At 56.0% G+C, this 22,023-nt stretch overlaps 1 protein-coding gene across 2 annotated transcripts in view; it reads left to right on the plus strand.

The window, feature by feature from the left end:
* DHRS7 (dehydrogenase/reductase 7) overlaps window positions 1-22,023 on the plus strand; it is a 62,297-nt gene that overhangs the window by 36,574 nt on the left and 3,700 nt on the right. For both annotated transcript variants that reach the window (XM_038404364.1, XM_038404365.1), the window contains one exon: window positions 21,676-21,798. In XM_038404364.1, the coding sequence (XP_038260292.1) occupies window positions 21,676-21,798 (123 nt within the window). The remainder of the gene's footprint in view (window positions 1-21,675; window positions 21,799-22,023) is intronic.

Genomic DNA, 22,023 nt, shown 5'->3' on the forward strand with positions numbered 1-22,023 from the left:
GCGGAGGTCCCCCTTCTTCGGCAATAAGGCGAGCACGGCTCGCCTGCACGAAAGAGGGAGGACCCCGCTCTGCAAAGACTCGGCCCAGACGGTGACTAGGTCTGGGCCCAGGACGTCCCAGAACACACGGTAGAACTCCACGGTCAGCCCGTCCATGCCCGGAGATTTATTGGTGGGCATGCGACGGAGGGCTTCCGAGAACTCTGCCAGAGTGAGAGGCAGCTCTAGCCGGTCTCGGTCGCCCACGCTGACCGTCGGGAGCTCCTCCCACAGCACTCTGCAAGCGTTAGGATCGGTCGGCTCCGGGGAGAAAAGGCTTGCGTAGAAGGCTCTCGCCCTCTCGCACATCTCCACCGGATCCGTGAGGGGGGTGCCATCCTCAGTCAGTAGGCAGATGATATGTTTCTTAGCCCCCCTCTTTTTTTCCAGGGCGTAGAAGAAGCGGGAGCCGCAATCCATCTCCCGAAGGAGACGGATGCGGGATCGAACAAAGGCACCCCGGGCCCGATGGTCCTCGAGGCTCCGGAGCTCCTCCCGCTTCTCCCGGCACGCTCCGCAGAGGGGTGGATCCTCGGGGCTGGCGGCCAGACGCCTCTCCAGCTCTAAGACCTCCCGTTCCAACTGCTCTATCGCTGCATCCCTCCGTCGGCTGGTGCCCCGGGTGTAGTCACGGCAGAAGAGCCGGGCGCGCACCTTCCCTACGTCCCACCACCGCCGTGCCGAGGGAAAGGCACGCCGCTGCCCTCGCCAGGCCAGCCAGAACTCCCGGAAGGACGCCACGAAGCCCGCATCCTCCAGCAAGCTGTTGTTAAAATGCCAATAGGCCGGCCCCGGCCTCTCCGCGCAGAGGGAGGCTGTCACGGTGGCTATGTGATGGTCAGAAAATGGGGCCGGCCGGATGCTGGAGGAGTGGGCTCGTGTAAGATGAAAGCGTGATAAATAAATGCGGTCCAACCGGGAGTGGCGCGACCGATGGGCCTCCACCCGGACAAAGGTGAACGTGGAAGCGTCATCCGGGTGGTGGTCGCGCCAGACGTCCACCAGGGAGTGGTGTTCGACTATCTCCTGGAGGACGGCCACGGCGGCCTGGCTCTTCTCGGTTCCCGAGCGGTCTCGTTCCTCAAGGGTGATGTTAAAGTCCCCTCCCAGGACCAGGCACTCCTGAGGATCCAAGGTGCCGAGGAAGGCGGATGCCTGCTGATAGAATTGCAGCCGCTCCGGGCTCGCTGCTGGGGCATAGATGTTGACAAGGTTGACTACGAGCCCCTCCATTTGGACCCGGAGGTGCAGCAAGCGACCCGGCACAGCCTCGGCGACCCCCAGCACTTCGGGCCGTAGGTCGGGGGAGAACAGGGTCGCCACTCCACCCGTATGAACTGTGAGGTGGCTAAAGTAGACCCTGTCCCCCCAATCCAGCCGCCAGCTGTCTTCGGCGGTCGGATCCGTATGGGTCTCCTGCAGGAAAACCACAGAGTACCTCCCCTCTCGAAGGAAGGAGAGCACCTGGGACCTGCGGAGACCCATCTTACAGCCACGGGTGTTCAATGTTGCGATGGTAAAGGGTGCCATGAGGAGGGCTGGGGGGGATCCTCGCCGGCAGGGATGCTCGTGGCTCCCGGCGGGCCGCGTAGCAGTCCGTGACCCACCCCGTAGGTGAGTAAGGAGTCACGGAAGTGGCGGACCCGCTGGTAGGCCGCGGCGCCCTGTCTCCCGGTCCTTTTCCCCTCCCCCATGAGGGCCCTTGCGGCCCGGAGGATTTGATTAAAGTCCCCCCATCGCTGGAGGGCAAGCTGGACTTTGTTGCGGGAGCCACGGACGTCTTCTAGGAACTCCCGCAACTCCTCTCGCAGCGCATGGGGGGCTGGGGTTACGGTCTGGTTGCTTCCCGATGGGGCCCTTGGTACAGTCCCCTGGCCCAGCGGGACGGGCAGACAGGGTGCGGACCCCCGACGGGGCTCTTGATGGGTTGACCTGAATGCTGGGGCGATAGGGGGCGGCGGAGGGAGGATAGCAGCCCCTGGTGGGTCGGGACGGGCAAACACAAAGGCCATTCCCTGGGAGTCATCTGTTGGAAAGGGGAAGGAGACTGTCCCAGGGGTGGCAATAATATCTCGGGAGGTGGGCGGCAGAAGGGCAGGGGCAGGGGTAGAGATGAGATTCTGGGTCGGGAGAGGGCTCTCACCGATGCCGGGCGCAAGCTGTCTGGTGGATTTGGCAGCCACGGCATCAGGAGGTGGACTTTCTTCTGTAGGGTCCTCTCCCGGAAAGGAGGTCGAATGCTCCTCACCAGCGAGGGATGCCCCTGGTGGCTCAGGTTCCAGCCGCGTGGCACTGGCCGTCGCCTCAACTGGCTCGGTGGCTCTCAGCAGGGTGCCTTCTGCAGCCGGGTTGATGGAGGAGTCCAGGGGCTCCTCGGAGGTGGGAGCAGAAGCGACGGTTATGGGGAGGGAGTATGGGGAAAGGGGGGCTGGAAAGAAGTCGCCCAGATCGAGGCCCGCTGGCATAGGATCGTCCTCCCCCTGGGTGACCGGGGTCAGACCCAGGGCCTCGATCTCCTCATATATAGAGGGGAAATTGTTTTCCGCTACCCCAGGATTCTCCCCGCCGGCACCTGACGCGATGGTTACTTTGGGGCACACTGGGGTTTCAGATGGTGCCTCGGGGGTCTTGGAGGGGAGGGACTCCCGTGGAGGGGAGATACCGTCTTCCAGTGCTGCCACGTCTTCCCCAGCCGGCTCTGGTGGGTGGAACACACCCGTGGGTAGAGCGGAAGGCTCGGCATCGGTGCCCCCCTTCCTGGTCTTCCGGGGGGCCTCCGCATCAGATGGGAGGAGCGGAGCTCGAGCCTTCCGCTTGCCCCGCTTCCCCTGGACTAGGGCCCAGCCCTCCATGGCATCATCCGGGGGCTGGCTAGCAGGGGTTGTGTCAGGGGGCAGAGGCCATGGCTCAGGGACTCGAGGGGGTAACGGTGGGGCAGCACAAGGGAGGGAAGATTCCCCTTGGGGTGGGCCCTCTCCCATGCTTGGCGCTGTCCCTGCCGCACCCTCCTCCACAGGCCCCGCCAGATTGCAAACAGCGGGGGCGGGGTTCTCCCGCTCGTCTGGGCATAGTGGGGGAGGTGCCCTTTGGGCCTGAGCGGGAGCAATGGTGGATTGTGAAGGAGGAGGGGCGGTTTCAGGTGCCGGGCAGCCAGGGGCGTCGGCGATGACGGGGCCGGTGCCCTGCCGGGGCTCGGGGGTCCTGGATGGCCCTTCTTCCCGGGCCAGGGGGCAGTCCCTCCGGACGTGCCCCATCGCCCGGCAGAGGTAGCACCGGGCCTCCCCGGTGGAATAATGCACCCTGTAACGGGCCCCCTGGTAGGGGACTAGGAAGGACCCCTCCAGTGCCTCTCCGTCGCGCGCCGCCGGCAGCAGTTGAAGCTGCACTTGCCGGCGGAAGGAGAGGACGTGACGGAGGGCGGGGTCTTTGCAGCCCAACGGGAGAGGGCTGATGACAGAGATGGGCTTTCCCAAGGTAGAAAGGGTGGGTAACAGGGCGGCATTGGGCAGAAAGGGAGGGACGGAGGTCAGGACCAGGCGGATGCCCAGGTCCTCTAGCGGCTCTAAGGGGACGAACACGCCCCCGACCGCCAGGCCCTTCTCCACCGCCTCCTGGGCGGCGGCCTCCGATGCTAAGAAAAAGACGACCTTGCCATACATTTTGGAGGCCGCCACAATGGCCGTGGGCCCCACCACCCTCGCCAACGCCCGCACATAGGTCTCCACGTGGGGTGAGGCGGGCACTAGGAGGCAACGGACGCCGTGCTTCCTGGTCATGGTGGGAAAGGGGCCCCGGCCGCTATAGATGGTAGCGGAGGCAGTGGGCTGGAGAAATGACGTAGCGGCAGGCGAAGGGGCTGCCGCCACCTGGGCGTATGCTCTGGGGGCCGGGGGAGGGACACCTGCAGAGCTGGTGGAGGGAACAGCGGGGAGGGGTGCCCCAGCTGGAGATGGGGCCGGGGCATCGGGGGCAGCCCCTGCCATGGAGGGCCTGGTCTTTTTAGCGGGGCCCTTCCCCTTCTTCTTCCCCTGGCCCTTCCCGCCGGCTGGGGGGACTCCCCCCAAATCTGAGGGGGTGAGAGACGTGGCAGCAGTGGAGGTCACCCCGGTGCCCGTCGCTGCTGGTGCCCCAGCGGGGGCGATGGCAGATGGTTTGGCAGCGGACGTAGAAGCTTGGGGGGGTGACAGAGGGGCAGGCGGGGGAGGGAGAGCTCGGGCTACTGGAGAGGTCTCACCCGTCTCAACCCCCGCCATCATGAGCAAGGAGGAAAGGGGGATACCAAAAGGAGGAGGGGAGAGGGGAAGCAGGTCGACCACTCCTCCCCGCTAGGCTGCAGGCAGGGGAGGAGGGCGCCAAAAGGGGTGAGCTGGACGGGGGGCAATCAGGGGTTAGGGGTCAGTCACCGACACAAGGTGGAAATTCCGGCTCCTCTTGGTGCACTACGCGGGGGGGGGGATTCAACAACATTGAGGGTGCAGTGAAGAGGGTTGCAACTAAAAAGGGGAATTGCACAAGCGCATGGGCGGGGGCATGGGCACACGGAGCGAGGGGCTAAGCGGTCTGGGGGTAGAACAGGGAAACCAAGGGGCTAGCTTCAGAGGCTGGGGCGGGGCAAACAAACAAAGGCTGCAGAAGGAAATGGGCGGGGCAGGCAAACAAACTGAAGCTAGTAACAGGGGCTGGAGCAAAAGAGGAGGCAAAGCAAGTGGCAAATGGGGCAGGTAGTAAAGGGCAAAGCTGGGGGTTAGGCAGTCCGGGGGGGCACATGTGCCCATGTGCACTTGCACAAGTCTTTTTTAGCTGGCTGCTGCTTCTGGCCCAAAGGGTGGAAATAGGGCGTGGCAAGCCAAGCAAGCAGCTGAGTCCAGAGGCAGGAGCTGAGGCAGATGGTATACAGCCAGTGGGGGTGGTGGAGGGGGCAGCGGTGGTAGTAATAGTGGTGGGGGTTGGGGGGGACACACAGATGGATGGGGGGGCAGCTCCACGCCACACCCCCGGTGTCCCTGGAAACACAGTCAAGACCCCCACCACAAGAGCACAGTTTGAAAATTACTCAGTCTTAGGGCCCCTCCACGGTGGTCTGCAAAGTCTCTAGGTGCTGCCCCACTGGCAGATGATCCTCTTCTTCTCCTCCTCGGGCTTCAGCAGCTCCAGGCAGCGGCCTCTGCAGCAGCAGCAGCAGCTCCAGGAACTCCAGGTGGTGGTCCAGGCAGGCAGAAAGGACCCCTCTCAGGTGGTGGTGGTGTCCACAACAGCAGTGGCTGGGGTCCCTCACTCCTCCTCTCTGGGGAGTGGGCTAGTAGCCCCCTCCTCACCCCAGGGCTGCAGTTGGAGCAGTAGCAGCACCCAAGAGTGGGGGGTCTAGCAGCCAAGTAGCAGAGAATGGGGGGTGTCTGGCCCAGCCAGGGGAGCAGCTGGAGCAGCAGGGAGAGCTTAGGGCCTAGTAGCAGCAGGAGTAGCAGCTTCCCACCTCCCTCCAAGCTAGAAGGCTATGGGAGAGCAGTGGGAGGGAGAGAGAGAGAGAGATTCGCTCCAGGCTACACAAATCCCTGGCACCAGGATCAGTGAAATGGAAGCTGCTCCAGGTCAATTAAGACACTGGGGGCCAATTAAGAACTTTCCAGAAGGCAGGGAGAATGCTAGGTTGATTGTGACACCTGAAGCCAATCAGGGGCTGGCTGAAACTAGTTAAAGCCTCCCAGTTAGTCAGGTGGGTATGCATGTCTTATTGGGATCCGGGAAGTGGGCGGGCGAAGCCCGTCCACTGCTAAAGGGTCCCCCCCAGCCTAAAAGGGGGATCCACAGGACCTAGATACCCAAATAATTCCGGGGGACAACTAATAAAAGAACAGGGACAGGAGTGCGGTCAAAGGGTCAAAAGAAGGGAACCGGACGGGGACACCGAGCAGAGAACCCCGGACAGAGCCCACTGCTCCTCAAAGGCGTCAAGGGAGTCAGAGGACGCCGCCCAGAGGAACTCTGCCCGGATACGTGAACGGACCGAGGATCGGAAATAGGCCCCACAGTCACAGGAGACTCCATCGGCCAACCTCCTCACTCTGGTTTTGTAGATGGCCATTTTAGCTAGGGCCAGGAGGAGGTTGACCAGGAGATCCCGGGGCTTTGTGGGGCCACGGATAGGGAGTGCATAAATGAGAAGGTGAGGGGAGAAGTGCAACCAAAAACGTAATAAGATATTGGTGAGGAGCCGGAATAGGGGCTGCAGCCTGGCACACTCCAGGTAGACATGTGCCAGGGTATCCCTCACGCCGCAAAAGGGGCAGGTGTCTGGGATTGTGGTGAACCGCGCCAAGTACACGCCCGTGCTCACGGCTCCGTGAAGGAGTCGCCAACTGACATCCCCGGCGGGCTTTGGGACTAAGATGGAATATAGGCTGGCCCACCGGGGCTCTTCACCCTCCAAAGGTGGCAGGAGGTCCCGCCATTTTGTATCGGGGCGGGACACGAGGGTGCGGGCGTGAAGGGTGTGGAACACGAGCGTGTAGAGATGTTTTCTTGGCGCGGTTTGAAAACAGACCGGCTGCATCTCGTGCAGCCGGCTTCTAGTGAAGGGGTGAAGGGATCGGTTGGGTCCACGGGGGAGGGGTCCAATTAAAAGGTCCGGCGGGCCTGGGGTAGTGGGTGGGCGGGGCGTGCCCTCGTGCAGGACCCGGTCGAGATAAACCCGAGCAGCGGGCGGCAAAGCGGCCTTCACCTCCTGAAGTATGCATCGGGGAGTACAAGGTCTGGAAAGCCCCATGCGCTGAGCGAAGGTTAGGGGATCCAGCCAGTCTCCCCGGTCATAGTCCAGGAGGTCTCCGATTCTTGTGACCTCTGCCAGGACCAACCTCTGGCGCACCGAGCGGGACTCCGCCACCTGCAAACGGAGCTGGGGGTTGTGTAGCAGGGGCTCCGCGAGGAGATCTGCCCCCTCGGTGGCCGCCACGGACCTGCTCGTTGTAAAGAGTTTCCAGGTCCGGAGGAGGTCCTGGTAGAAGACCGGCAGCCCGGAGAGGTCTCGCGGAAGACCTCTCGGATGGAGATAAAGGAGCTGCCGGTCGTATCGGAGCCCTCGGAAGCGGCGCAGGAAGGCGTGCGCCAGTATGCTCCACGCCGGACTACCTGCACCATAAAGGAGCCTCTGCAGGGTCTGGAGGCGGAAGACATGGACCTGAGTAAGCAGACATTTGAGGCCCTGCCCTCCCTCCTCCACAGGTAGATGGAGAACCCCTGCAGGGACCCAGTGCAGTCCTGACCAAAAGAACTCCAGAATCGATGTCCGCAGGTTGGTCAGGAAAGCCGGGGCTGGGACCAGGGTGTTGAGCCGGTACCAAAGCATGGACAGGACTAGTTGATTAAGCACTAACGCTCTCCCTCGAAGGGAGAGACACCGGAGCAGTCCTGTCCATTTCCGGAGCCGCTCTATCACCCCGCCCTCTAAATTCTGCCAGTTCTCCGGCGGAGAGGGATGCGTGGCAGAAAGGTAAACGCCCAGATAGAGCAGCGGACCCGTGCTCCACCGGATGGCTTGAAGCGCGGGTGGGCGGGGGCTCGCCTGCCGCCAGTCCCCTACCACCAAGCCAGAGCTCTTGACCCAGTTGACCCGCGCAGAGGAGGCTGCTGAATAGATGGCCTGGCAAGCCTCCACTCGCACCAAGTCGCCCGGGTCCTGGACCATGAGGAGCACGTCATCAGCGTACGCCGACAGGACCAGCCGCAGCTCCGGCTCCCTCAGCACCAACCCTGTCAACCTCCTTCGGAGGAGACAGAGGAAGGGCTCGATCGCCAGAGCGTAGAGCTGGCCTGAGAGGGGGCACCCCTGCCGTACTCCTCGCCCGAAGTTGACCGGTTCGGTCAGGGTCCAGTTGAGTCTTACCAGACACTCTGCGGAAGCGTACAGCACCCGGAGAAAGTTCACAAATCTGGGTCCGAAGCCAAATGCCTGCAGAGTGCTCAGGAGATACCCGTGATCCATCCTGTCGAACGCCTTCTCTTGATCTAAGGACAGGAGGGCGAACGACAGACCATCCCTACACCCAAGTTCCAATAGGTCCCGGACCAGATAGAGGTTGTCGAAGATACTGCGGCCCGGGACGGTGTAGGTCTGGTCTGGGTGGACCACGTCCGTCAGCACGGACCCTAGCCTCAGGGAGATGGCTTTTGCCACGATTTTGTAGTCCGTGCTGAGGAGCGAGACGGGACGCCAATTTCGTAAATCGCGGAGGTCCCCCTTCTTCGGCAATAAGGCGAGCACGGCTCGCCTGCACGAAAGAGGGAGGACCCCGCTCTGCAAAGACTCGGCCCAGACGGTGACTAGGTCTGGGCCCAGGACATCCCAGAACACGCGGTAGAACTCCACGGTCAGCCCGTCCATGCCCGGAGATTTATTGGTGGGCATGCGACGGAGGGCTTCCGAGAACTCGGCCAGAGTGAGAGGCAGCTCTAGCCGGTCTCGGTCGCCCACGCTGACCGTCGGGAGCTCCTCCCACAGCACTCTGCAAGCGTTAGGATCGGTCGGCTCCGGGGAGAAAAGGCTTGCGTAGAAGGCTCTCGCCCTCTCGCACATCTCCACCGGATCCGTGAGGGGGGTGCCATCCTCAGTCAGTAGGCAGATGATATGTTTCTTAGCCCCCCTCTTTTTTTCCAGGGCGTAGAAGAAGCGGGAGCCGCAATCCATCTCCCGAAGGAGACGGATGCGGGATCGAACAAAGGCACCCCGGGCCCGATGGTCCTCGAGGCTCCGGAGCTCCTCCCGCTTCTCCCGGCACGCTCCGCAGAGGGGTGGATCCTCGGGGCTGGCGGCCAGACGCCTCTCCAGCTCTAAGACCTCCCGTTCCAACTGCTCTATCGCTGCATCCCTCCGTCGGCTGGTGCCCCGGGTGTAGTCACGGCAGAAGAGCCGGGCGCGCACCTTCCCTACGTCCCACCACCGCCGTGCCGAGGGAAAGGCACGCCGCTGCCCTCGCCAGGCCAGCCAGAACTCCCGGAAGGACGCCACGAAGCCCGCATCCTCCAGCAAGCTGTTGTTAAAATGCCAATAGGCCGGCCCCGGCCTCTCCGCGCAGAGGGAGGCTGTCACGGTGGCTATGTGATGGTCCGAAAATGGGGCCGGCCGGATGCTGGAGGAGTGGGCTCGTGTAAGATGAAAGCGTGATAAATAGATGCGGTCCAACCGGGAGTGGCGCGACCGATGGGCCTCCACCCGGACAAAGGTGAACGTGGAAGTGTCATCCGGGTGGTGGTCGCGCCAGACGTCCACCAGGGAGTGGTGTTCGACTATCTCCTGGAGGACGGCGACGGCGGCCGGGCTCTTCTCGGTCCCCGAGCGGTCCCGTTCCTCAAGGGTGATGTTAAAGTCCCCTCCCAGGACCAGGCACTCCTGAGGATCCAAGGTGCCGAGGAAGGCGGATGCCTGCTGATAGAATTGCAGCCGCTCCGGGCTCGCTGCTGGGGCATAGATGTTGACGAGGTTGACTACGAGCCCCTCCATTTGGACCCGGAGGTGCAGCAGGCGACCCGGCACAGCCTCGGCGACCCCCAGCACCTCGGGCCGTAGGTCGGGGGAGAACAGGGTCGCCACTCCACCCGTATGAACTGTGAGGTGGCTAAAGTAGACCCTGTCCCCCCAATCCAGCCGCCAGCTGTCTTCGGCGGTCGGATCCGTATGGGTCTCCTGCAGGAAAACCACAGAGTACCTTCCCTCTCGAAGGAAGGAGAGCACCTGGGACCTGCGGAGACCCATCTTACAGCCACGGGTGTTCAATGTTGCGATGGTAAAGGGTGCCATGAGGAGGGCTGGGGGGGATCCTCGCCGGCAGGGATGCTCGTGGCTCCCGGCGGGCCGCGTAGCAGTCCGTGACCCACCCCGTAGGTGAGTAAGGAGTCACGGAAGTGGCGGACCCGCTGGTAGGCCGCGGCGCCCTGTCTCCCGGTCCTTTTCCCCTCCCCCATGAGGGCCCTTGCGGCCCGGAGGATTTGATTAAAGTCCCCCCATCGCTGGAGGGCAAGCTGGACTTTGTTGCGGGAGCCACGGACGTCTTCTAGGAACTCCCGCAACTCCTCTCGCAGCGCATGGGGGGCTGGGGTTATGGTCTGGTTGCTTCCCGATGGGGCCCTTGGTACAGCCCCCTGGCCCAGCGGGACGGGCAGACAGGGTGCGGACCCCCGACGGGGCTCTTGATGGGTTGACCTGAATGCTGGGGCGATAGGGGGCGGCGGAGGGAGGATAGCAGCCCCTGGTGGGTCGGGACGGGCAAACACAAAGGCCATTCCCTGGGAGTCATCTGTTGGAAAGGGGAAGGAGACTGTCCCAGGGGTGGCAATAATATCTCGGGAGGTGGGCGGCAGAAGGGCAGGGGCAGGGGTAGAGATGAGATTCTGGGTCGGGAGAGGGCTCTCACCGATGCCGGGCGCAAGCTGTCTGGTGGATTTGGCAGCCACGGCATCAGGAGGTGGACTTTCTTCTGTAGGGTCCTCTCCCGGAAAGGAGGTCGAATGCTCCTCACCAGCGAGGGATGCCCCTGGTGGCTCAGGTTCCAGCCGCGTGGCACTGGCCGTCGCCTCAACTGGCTCGGTGGCTCTCAGCAGGGTGCCTTCTGCAGCCGGGTTGATGGAGGAGTCCAGGGGCTCCTCGGAGGTGGGAGCAGAAGCAACGGTTAGGGGGAAGGAGTATGGGGAAAGGGGGGCTGGAAAGAAGTCGCCCAGATCGAGGCCCGCTGGCATAGGATCGTCCTCCCCTTGGGTGACTGGGGTCAGACCCAGGGCCTCGATCTCCTCATATATAGAGGGGAAATTGTTTTCCGCTACCCCGGGATTCTCCCCGCCGGCACCTGACGCGACGGTTACTTCGGGGCACACTGGGGTTTCAGATGGTGCCTCGGGGGTCTTGGAGGGGACGGACTCCCGTGGAGGGGAGATACCCCCTTCCAGTGCTGCCACGTCTTCCCCAGCCGGCTCTAGTGGGTGGAACACACCCGTGGGTAGAGCGGAAGGCTCGGCATCGGTGCCCCCCTTCCTGGTCTTCCGGGGGGCCTCCGCGTCAGATGGGAGGAGCGGAGCTCGAGCCTTCCGCTTGCCCCGCTTCCCCTGGACTAGGGCCCAGCCCTCCATGGCATCATCCGGGGGCTGGCTAGCAGGGGTTGTGTCAGGGGGCAGAGGCGATGGCTCAGGGACTCGAGGGGGTAACGGTGGTGCAGCACAAGGGAGGGAAGATTCCCCTTGGGGCGGGCCCTCTCCCATGCTTGGCGCTGTCCCTGCCGCACCCTCCTCCACAGGCCCCGCCAGATTGCAAGCAGCGGGGGCGGGGTTCTCCCGCTCGTCTGGGCATAGTGGGGGAGGTGCCCCTTGGGCCTGAGCGGGAGCAATGGTGGATTGTAAAGGAGGAGGGGCGGTTTCAGGTGCCGGGCAGCCAGGGGCGTCGGCGATGACGGGGCCGGTGCCCTGCCGGGGCTCGGGGGTTCTGAGTGCCCCTTCTTCCCGGGCCAGGGGGCAGTCCCTCCGGACGTGCCCCATCGCCCTGCAGAGGTAGCACCGGGCCTCCCCCGTGGAATAATGAACCCTGTAATGGGTCCCCTGGTAGGGGACTAGGAAGGACCCCTCCAGTGCCTCTCCGTCGCGCGCCGCCGGCAGCAGTTGAAGCTGCACTTGCCGGCGGAAGGAGAGGACGTGACGGAGGGCGGGGTCTTTGCAGCCCAACGGGAGAGGGCTGATGACAGAGATGGGCTTTCCCAAGGTAGAAAGGGCGGGTAACAGGGCGGCATTGGGGAGAAACGGAGGGACGGAGGTCAGGACCAGGCGGACGCCCAGGTCCTCTAGCGGCTCTAAGGGGACGAACACGCCCCCCACCGCCAGGCCCTTCTCCACCGCCTCCTGGGCGGCGGCCTCCGATGCTAAGAAGAAGACAACCTTGCCATACATTTTGGAGGCCGCCACAATGGCCGTGGGCCCCACCAACCTCGCCAACGCCCGCACATAGGTCTCCACGTGGGGTGAGGCGGGCACCAGGAGGCAACGGACGCCATGTTTCCTAGTCATGGTGGGAAAGGGGCCCCGGCCGCTATAGATGGTAGCGGAGGTGGTGGGCTGGAGAAATGATGTAGCGGCAGGCGGGGGGGCTGCCGCCACCTGGGCGTATGCTCTGGGGGCCGGGGGAGGGACACCTGCAGAGCTGGTGGAGGGAACAGCGGGGAGGGGCGCCCCAGCTGGAGATGGGGCCGGGGCATCGGGGGCAGCCCCTGCCATGGAGGGCCTGGTCTTTTTAGCGGGGCCCTTCCCCTTCTTCTTCCCCTGGCCCTTCCCGCCGGCTGGGAGGACTCCCCCCAAATCTGAGGGGGTGAGAGATGTGGTAGCAGTGGAGGTCACCCCGGTGCCCGTCGCTGCTGGTGCCCCAGCGGGGGCGATGGCAGATGGTTTGGCAGCGGAGGTAGAAGCGTGAGGGGGTGACGGAGGGGTAGGCGGGGGAGGGGGAGCTTGGGCTGCTGAAGGGGTCTCACCCGTCTCATCCCCCGCCATCATGAACAAGGAGGAAAGGGGGACACCAAAAGGAGGAGGGGAGAGGGGAAGCAGGTCGACCACTCCTCCCCGCTAGGCTGCAGGCAGGGGAGGAGGGCGCCAAAAGGGGTGGGCTGGACGGGGGGCAATCAGGGGTTGGGGTCAGTCACCGACACAAGGTGGAAATTCCGGCTCCTCTTGGTGCACTACGCGGGGGGGGGGATTCAACAACATTGAGGGTGCAGTGAAGAGGGTTGCAACTAAAAAGGGGAATTGCACAAGCGCATGGGCGGGGGCATGGGCACACGGAGCGAGGGGCTAAGCGGTCTGGGGGTAGAACAGGGAAACCAAGGGGCTAGCTTCAGAGGCTGGGGCGGGGCAAACAAACAAAGGCTGCAGAAGGAAATGGGCGGGGCAGGCAAACAAACTGAAGCTAGTAACAGGGGCTGGAGCAAAAGAGGAGGCAAAGCAAGTGGCAAATGGGGCAGGTAGTAAAGGGCAAAGCTGGGGGTTAGGCAGTCCGGGGGGGCACATGTGCCCATGTGCACTTGCACAAGTCTTTTTTAGCTGGCTGCTGCTTCTGGCCCAAAGGGTGGAAATAGGGCGTGGCAAGCCAAGCAAGCAGCTGAGTCCAGAGGCAGGAGCTGAGGCAGATGGTATACAGCCAGTGGGGGTGGTGGAGGGGGCAGCGGTGGTAGTAATAGTGGTGGGGGTTGGGGGGGACACACAGATGGATGGGGGGGCAGCTCCACGCCACACCCCCGGTGTCCCTGGAAACACAGTCAAGACCCCCACCACAAGAGCACAGTTTGAAAATTACTCAGTCTTAGGGCCCCTCCACGGTGGTCTGCAAAGTCTCTAGGTGCTGCCCCACTGGCAGATGATCCTCTTCTTCTCCTCCTCGGGCTTCAGCAGCTCCAGGCAGCGGCCTCTGCAGCAGCAGCAGCAGCTCCAGGAACTCCAGGTGGTGGTCCAGGCAGGCAGAAAGGACCCCTCTCAGGTGGTGGTGGTGTCCACAACAGCAGTGGCTGGGGTCCCTCACTCCTCCTCTCTGGGGAGTGGGCTAGTAGCCCCCTCCTCACCCCAGGGCTGCAGTTGGAGCAGTAGCAGCACCCAAGAGTGGGGGGTCTAGCAGCCAAGTAGCAGAGAATGGGGGGTGTCTGGCCCAGCCAGGGGAGCAGCTGGAGCAGCAGGGAGAGCTTAGGGCCTAGTAGCAGCAGGAGTAGCAGCTTCCCACCTCCCTCCAAGCTAGAAGGCTATGGGAGAGCAGTGGGAGGGAGAGAGAGAGAGAGATTCGCTCCAGGCTACACAAATCCCTGGCACCAGGATCAGTGAAATGGAAGCTGCTCCAGGTCAATTAAGACACTGGGGGCCAATTAAGAACTTTCCAGAAGGCAGGGAGAATGCTAGGTTGATTGTGACACCTGAAGCCAATCAGGGGCTGGCTGAAACTAGTTAAAGCCTCCCAGTTAGTCAGGTGGGTATGCATGTCAGGAGCTGTGGGAGGAAGTTGTGCTGTTGGAGAGACTGAGTAGTACACACCATATCGGGCACAAGGAAGGAGGCCCTGAGATAAGGGTGAAGTGGAGCTTGAGGAAGTGAGGGCTGCTGTGGGGGAAGTAGCTCAGCTACCGTAGCTGATACTATTAAGGTCCCTGGGGCTGGAGTCCGGAGTAGAGGGTGGGCCCAGGCTCCCCATCCCCCCACCTTTGCCCCCTGAGTCTTTTAATCACTGAGACTGGGAGACAACAGGGACTGTGCAAGGAAGGATAACTTCTCCTCACCTCCCTCACTGGCTTATGATGAAAATGACTCAGTAGACTGTGACCCTTGTCTCGAGAGAGACAGAAGGTTACATGGAGGGTCACAGTGAGCCTCTGAGGCTAGCAAAATCTGCCAGGAAATGTGGGACCCACGGAGGCAAGGACAGAGCTTTGTCACAAGGGGTAAACAGTGAGGTGGCAAAATTTTGCAGATAGTTAAGTCCAAAGCAGACTGAAGAGTTACAAAGTGATTGCACAAAACTGGGTGACTTGGCAACAAAATGGCAGATGAAATTAAATGTTAAATGCAAAGTAATGCACAGGGCAAAATGTAATTCCCACTATACATATAAAATGAAGGGACCTAAATTAGCTGTTACCCTTCAAGAAAGAGATCTTGGAATCATAAATCTGCAGTACTCTGGAAGCACTGTGCCTCTATCATCCTGAACTGTGGAACATTCATTCTCCAGCTTCAAATGACTCAAAAATTATCTCCAGTCATCAATGGGATAGACACAACTGAATAATGTGGCTGTCTTTAACGGGCATCAAGACCATACCAGGGAACTAGATATCAATAAGATTGCTGACAGTTTCATCCAGAAAGCTACAGTGAGACATAATGTCTTTTTAATGTCTAACGTTGGTGAAGACAGCTTGTAGGTGATTGCAATGATTTTAATATACTGTAATTCATGATGTAATTATGTATGTAGTACATAACTTAATAATTAAAATAGTAAAGATACCAACAATACACATTCAATAACTAGAATATAAAAGTGTTTAAAATAGGCTGAAAATAGCCTCTTCTTTCCCCCCCCCCCCCAAACTGGCAGAGCACTTCCTCCCTCCTTCCCCCAACACACACACCCCTTCAGAAACACTCACTAGCAAAAACAAAAGTCTGCACCTATGCCCAAAACCATAAGTGGTCTAAACATCACAAGAACTTGGGGGGAAGGGTGTGTGTGTGTGGGTGGGGGGGATTAAATTTGCCTCTGGCTTTGGAGGCTTTAGGGTGCCCCCTTTCAAGCTTTTTCTGGCCCTTACGGTTTCAGAGAACTACTTATTTCCCCTTCAGTGAAAGTTGAGTGAGTTTCTAATTGCTTGACTCCAGCGGCTCCAAGGAAGCCAGAAGGAAGGAAGACTCCAAAAGCCCCAAGACTCGATAAAATCATAGGATTTGGCAATGCTGTATGTCAAGGGCACTGTGAAATCAAAAAAAAAAAACCTCACACCCCAGAAACCGTTGATATAGGACATGCTATATTACAGCCCTGTTTCCCTGCAAGGCTTTTTTTTATATTGGTGTGAATGTAAAAGGGTTATGAACAACCTCAATTCCGGAAGTGTTTGTAATTCTGAGGGTCTACTGTACACTCTGTTCACTTTGATATGGGGGTTTCCTTATTTATATTTTGAAATAGAAATAATCCCATATGAGACTTGCAGCCTTACTGGCTGAAATACATATATCCAAAGGAGAAAGCCATGAGTGCCAATGGGAACTCCTTGTGAAGAAGGGAATTGACATTCATGTTTATGGGGTAGAATAACTGAGGGAATTTTGGGCCCAATCCTTTGAATTTTGAGCACTTTCATGACTTTCAAAGAGAATCCGTGGCTCATGGCACCTTGTGAAGTACCTGGTATCTTTCGGCATCCTGCCCTTTATTCTCACCATTTCTTGCAACAAATTGGGAATGTGTATGTTTATCTTCACCAGTGCAGAAGGCTCTGAGCAATAGACCAAGAAACAATGTCTGTAAGGGTTGCATATGAATTTATGGGGTTAGATATGATTTGCCTTCCACACTATTCTAACTGCTGCTAAAGTGTGATTTGTTTTCAGCTTAAACTGCAGTGACTGTTATAGTCAGTGACTTTGTAAAATGGCACCACCTTACTCAACACCTGACTTGAAGGTGCACATAGCAGATATTTGTTTAGTGTATGAAACGCTATAAAGCAAAGGGCTGGCATAATAAGCCCGTCAATAAGCTATGAAAGAATGAGGCCAATTCTGTTGAGGAGGCACAACAGTTTTCCGGTGTTACTGAAAACTCTTACCGCTGAAATCCTAGGTGGAGGTTCGAGCTCTCCAATTAAAAAGTCAGCTTTTGACTTCTACGCCGAGGAGAGCTGATCTGGAAGTCCATTGAGAGAAAAAGCATATAAATATGAACACTCTCCCCCAGGGTCATTTCTGTAGTCATGTTTTTGACTAAAAACTCAATTCTGAATGCTTTTTTGTTGAAACACAATTCACCCATTGTATATCTGTATGTGCACACACAAGGCTCCTAAAATATTAGGATTGGAAGAGACCTCAGGAGGTCATTAGTCCCTAGATGTAGAGCACTTTGCAAGTGGTGTTAAGGTTGGGCTAATTTATTTATTTATTTATTTATTTTTTTAAAAAGCCCAGGACACTGAAAGTTAACCTTAGCTTAATCTAACATTTTAATTAAAGCACTCCAACAGCCTTAATCTATAGCAAAACAAGCCTCAAGTTGCCTTTCCTCTTGCTATTCACATAGCTTCCCACAGGGTTGCAAAGCAGAGGACTTTATCTTACAAGATGTATGTATGTATGTATTTATTTATTTATTTTATTTTTTTACCAAAGGCTTTTAAGAAATTCAGGATAGGTTAGTGAATATTTTCTTGTAAGAGTTGATGTATTGATTCATTGACCACCCTACTACCATTCTCCTTTTGTCACATCAGACATTTTAAGATGTCTGTATTCTTTAAAAGCACAAACCTTCAACTTTAAGATGCTGTATTTGTAAAGACTTGTATGTATAATGCTAGTTAATGTGATGGCAGAGGATCACCCTTACCTTAGGTTTTTGAAGTGGCTTTAATGCCATGATCTGGATCTAGGAAGTTTGTCTACATGTAATTGTCTTGTATTTTTTGATTCCCAATTGGTGGCACATGGAGTCTAAATAAAGAATGCAGAATGATGGACTTCAGTATGCTCTTCATACAAATTCCTAATTTGATAACTTATAGCACATGGTGCCTCAATGGTGCAATGACAGCCTTCAGTATTCACCCTAATTAGGCATTTGTATAATTGGTGGCACATGGAGTTGCACTTAAGAATAATTTGATGTCTTTGCATGCTGCCTAATCAAAAACTTCTAAAATAGGTGCCTTTGCTAGACATAAAGGCTGCTAGTTCTTGCACAATAGCGGTGCAATTAGGAGCAGAAGAACTTTAATGTTTGTGGGTCATTCAGTTGAAAATGCGTATGGATGGATAACACTTTCTGTTCTAACACCATCCTTCCACTCCCCAAATGCACTCCAGTGAGGGTGTCACTAGGGGACAGTGTTGGGGTTGCTGGGTACCTAACTGTGTATTTCCATACTTTCAAATGTTGGGCTTTCTTTGAAGCCTATCCGAATATCTAAGTTTCTTTTTGACAGTGCTTGTCTCTTAATAGCAATAATATTATAAAATCACTAATCTGTACTCTCAGCCACTGCAAACCCCCAGTAAAAACCACAGCAGCGAGTCTCAGAGCCCAGGTCAAGGGATTCAGGATCTGAGATTCTGTGCCAGGGTTTTTTTTATGCGGTGTAGGCATTAGGCACTATGTAGACAAAGACTGTAGTTAAAAATTCTGTTATGAGCCAGAATAGACTCCAGCTCGCTTCCCGAAGCTGTTGGCTCTGCAGAACCAACAGAAAAAAGGGGACAAAGTGTTTGTTTAAAGTAAATGTGACTTTGAATACTTTAAGTGGCAGTTCTGAGTAACAATCTGCCTTTATTTTTTTTTTTTTTTTTACATTGTTGCTCTTCATAGTAGAATAGCATTTCAAACAGCATTAAAGGGGAGAACCTAACTGAAGATATGGAAGAAAAAATACTTGACTGTCTCAAGTAACACAATGTAATACTCTGTGAACTGTATCAAGAAGCTTCTTAACCAGAAGTGAAAGTAAGCTGGTACGCCCCAGTACGACATACCGGCAAGAGCTGGTGCGCCATATGGGGGCAGCCCAGCTTCCCCAGGGGGCAATTTAAAGGGCCTGGGGCTCCCAGCAGTGGCTGGAGCCCTGGGCCCTTTAAATAGCCTCCAGAGCCCCGCTGCTGGAGCCCTGGGGTAGCAGCTGCAGGGCTCTGGCAGCAATTTAAGGGCCTGGGACTCCCCTGCTTCTACTGCCTGGGCCCTTTAAATAGCTACTGGAGCTCCACTACCCCCACTCCAGGGCTTGAGTGGCTATTTAAAGGACCGGGGCGGTAGAAGCAGGGTAGCCGCGGGCCCTTTAAATAGCCCCCGGAGCCCTGGGGTAGTGGGGGGCTCCAGGACCTATTTAAAGGGCCAGGGCTCCAGCTGCCTCTGCCGCCCCGGTCCTTTAAATAGCCGCCAGAGCCCTGGGGAAGTGGCGGGGCTCCAGCAGCTATTTAAAGGGCCAGGGTGGTAGAAGAGGGGAGCACTTACCTTACAGGGTGGGCTGGGGCTGGCTCTGACCCCCTCAACACTGCCCCTTCTGCCCTGGCCCTGCCCCTGCCGGGGGGGCCAGAGCTGGCCCCAGAGTACTGGTAAGTCACTCGACTTACTTTCACCCCTGTTCTTAACTAAAGGGAAAGTGCAGGTGTGATCAATGAGAGAGATGCTGTAAAGTTACTTAAGCTGGTTACTTATCTCTTTTACGTTATGAATTCTAAGCTAGAAGTCTCTCAAAGCAGTAATCTAATAATAAACTTGCAGTATGTTGGGGGATGTTATTTGGCCTGTTTCCTCCCTAAACTGTGGTGTGAAGTCACGGGGCAGGATATGCCATGTGGAAATCTTTGTGGCAAATAGATTCTTGAATGGCAGGATACTTCCACCAGGAGGGTTTATTCCTGATTCTGTTCAATCAATAAATCAGCTCATTTTCAACCATGAACTCCATGCAGAACACGTCTTTGAATCACATGTTCCCCAAAGCACCCACTGTACAAATGTTAATAGCTACAGAGCTTAGGAAAGACAGCACTCTTACCTTAAAGATAAGTGGGATGTGTCTACTCTGTGCTTGGGAGGTGTGATTGCAGCAAGCATAGACCTACCCAAGCTAGTTCTGATCAAAGCTAGATCTAGATCACTGCTACAGCTACCTGAGCTAGCTTTGAAGTCTTGACAGCACAGGCTAGCCTCATCCACTCAGGACCCCGGATAGGTGTTTTGAATGACTGCCACCCATGCTGCCACATTTCACTGCTCTTGCTCAAAGCTAGCTTGAGTAACCAGCTATATCTTACTACACATGCTGCCATCACACCACCTGATTACAATGTAGACCTACCTCTCGTGTTTGTAATTAAATCTCAGCTTCAGTCTTGCATTTGTCTGTAGTGTGTTCAAGTTGGAGCCCAGTCCAGCTCCAAGTGAAGCCAAGGGCAAAATTTTCTATTGAATTCAGTGGTGCAGAATTGGACACTTAGAGCACTTGGTCCAAGATCTTGTTGAACAGTGTTTCCCTCTGTGACATTACACCCCATATTCTTCATAGAAATATCTTAATTATGCCATATTTGTATTATATGTCTTATGCAAGATGGGGCATGTGAGGTGTCCTAGAAAAGGGCCATTTACTGAATGTATTTATCCAATTTGTATGCATGTGTCTTTTCTGTATCTAAAGGTAGTTTGTAATTGTTACCCACGCAGAAATATTGTCTATGTATGTGCTTGGGGAAACTCCCACCAGAATCAGCCTTAATGGGCTATTAGGAAAAGACAATGAGTGTTCAAAGATGTAGACCCTCCCCCCCATCTTCCCAAGAATTCCTTCCTGTGGACCTTGCAATTAAACATTGTCTCATAGTTGCCCTGACACTGCAAGGTCATGTGATAATGTCACCTGGTACAAAATACCACCTTGGGCACTGCTGGTACTTTTCCACTAGAAACAAAGGCTTCCCACCTTATGTAAATTCTATTTAAGGCGGGGAAGCAAGGCAATCTGGACTCTCCCAGGAAAGAAGACTGCGCGGTTAACCCAGGAAAAAAGCTGCGAAACGATCCTTTGTGAAAGCAATGGCAGACAGAGGGAGGGAGGGGGCGACTGACGACATGTACCCAAAACCACCCGCGACTATGTTTCCAGGGAAATAACTGGAACTCTAAGTTCCGGAAACTCTGCAACTCTCCTAAAATAACATTTAGGGTGAGAAATTACACTTTGTAACCTGTTTCTTGAGTGTATTAAGCTTAGTTTATGTGTTTTTATTTTCTTAGTAATCTGCTTTGTTCTGTTTGCTATCCCTTTATAATCACTTAAAATTTACCTTTTGTAGTTAATAAATTTATTTTTTGTTCATAACATAACCCAGTTTGTGCAATTCATAGCTGGGGGGAGGGGTAAAAAGATGTGTATATCTCTTTTCACATTGAGGGAGAGGGTGATTTTTATGAGCTTGTGCTGTGCAGATTTTTCTATACAGTGCAAGACAATATTATTTTGGGTTTACTCCCCAAATGCATGTGCACATGAGTACTGGGTGAATCCTGGAGCTGATTCCTCCCACACAGAGTTGATCTCTGTGTCTGTGTCCATTTGCAGATGGATGTGTCCCTACCTGTGCGTGCTGGAGAAAGCTTGAGGCCCGGGTACAGCTAGGACAGGGTGGGGAAACCCAGGTCGGTGGAATGGGTGGAATACCAGTAGGACCCTAGCACATCAGGTGGCATCCTGGATGGTGGGGTCCAACCTGTCACACCCTCCTCCCTCTGACACAAAATCCTTGTCCTTTACTTAAAACATGACAGAAACTATTCTTTACTCCCTGCATGAGGAGCTGGGAGAAGCAATAGGCATTTGATTGCAGTAGTCTACTCCTTTCTGTGCTTCTGCAGTTCTTATTCCTGCACAGCTCCCTTTGACAAAACACCAGGGGCCTTGAGTCTCTGAGGCGCTGAGCACTATGTGCTGCCATTAACGTCACTTGGTGCTAGAGATGCTCAGTACCTCTAAAATTCAGGCCCCATAATACTTTGTTGGTGGGCATTGTGCAGACCTGAGAGCTGCAAGAGTGGGGGAAGCTTCTGGTACAGAGACCCTTGTGCTTCTGAGAGCTGATGGAAAGAGACGTCAGTGACTGCAGACAATCTCTTATTATCCAAGCCCTTTAGCTGTAGACTGAACTAGGAGTAAATATTCAAAGTGGTCACTAAACATGAAAGATTGAAGACTGGTGGTGGTGATCACATTTAGTACAATACCTGGAACTTCTACAGCAGAGTTAGAGCTTAATGCTCATTAAATAAGTGAAACCTCACAATACCACAGTGAACTATATAAACATTATCCTCATTCTATGAATGGGGAACTGAGGCATGGGGCAATAACAACATAACTTTCTTTCTTCTAGGGTTTCTTTAATTCTCTTCGGCCTGAACTTGGTGAATACCCAGAGATAATCGTTACCACCATCTGTCCAGGACCTGTCCAATCCAAAATTATACACAATGTCTTTACTGAAGACCTCTCAAAGGTAAGGAGCAGATATTTCCCTGCTGAAACTCTGCTACAGTAGAAACTAATTCTGTTAGTGCCCAGTAAAACTATTATATTTTTCATTGTAGAACTGAGCTCCTTCCTGCTGGCAAACACTAAGCTTCCAGCAGTAAAGAGATGAATAACCAACAGTGTAATAAAGGAACATTATATAGGCCCAGATTTTTAAAGGTATTTAGGCATTGTGGTGCTCAGCATTGCA

This window comes from Dermochelys coriacea, chromosome 6 (assembly GCF_009764565.3).
Source record: "Dermochelys coriacea isolate rDerCor1 chromosome 6, rDerCor1.pri.v4, whole genome shotgun sequence".
Classification (NCBI taxonomy): Eukaryota; Metazoa; Chordata; order Testudines; family Dermochelyidae; genus Dermochelys; species Dermochelys coriacea.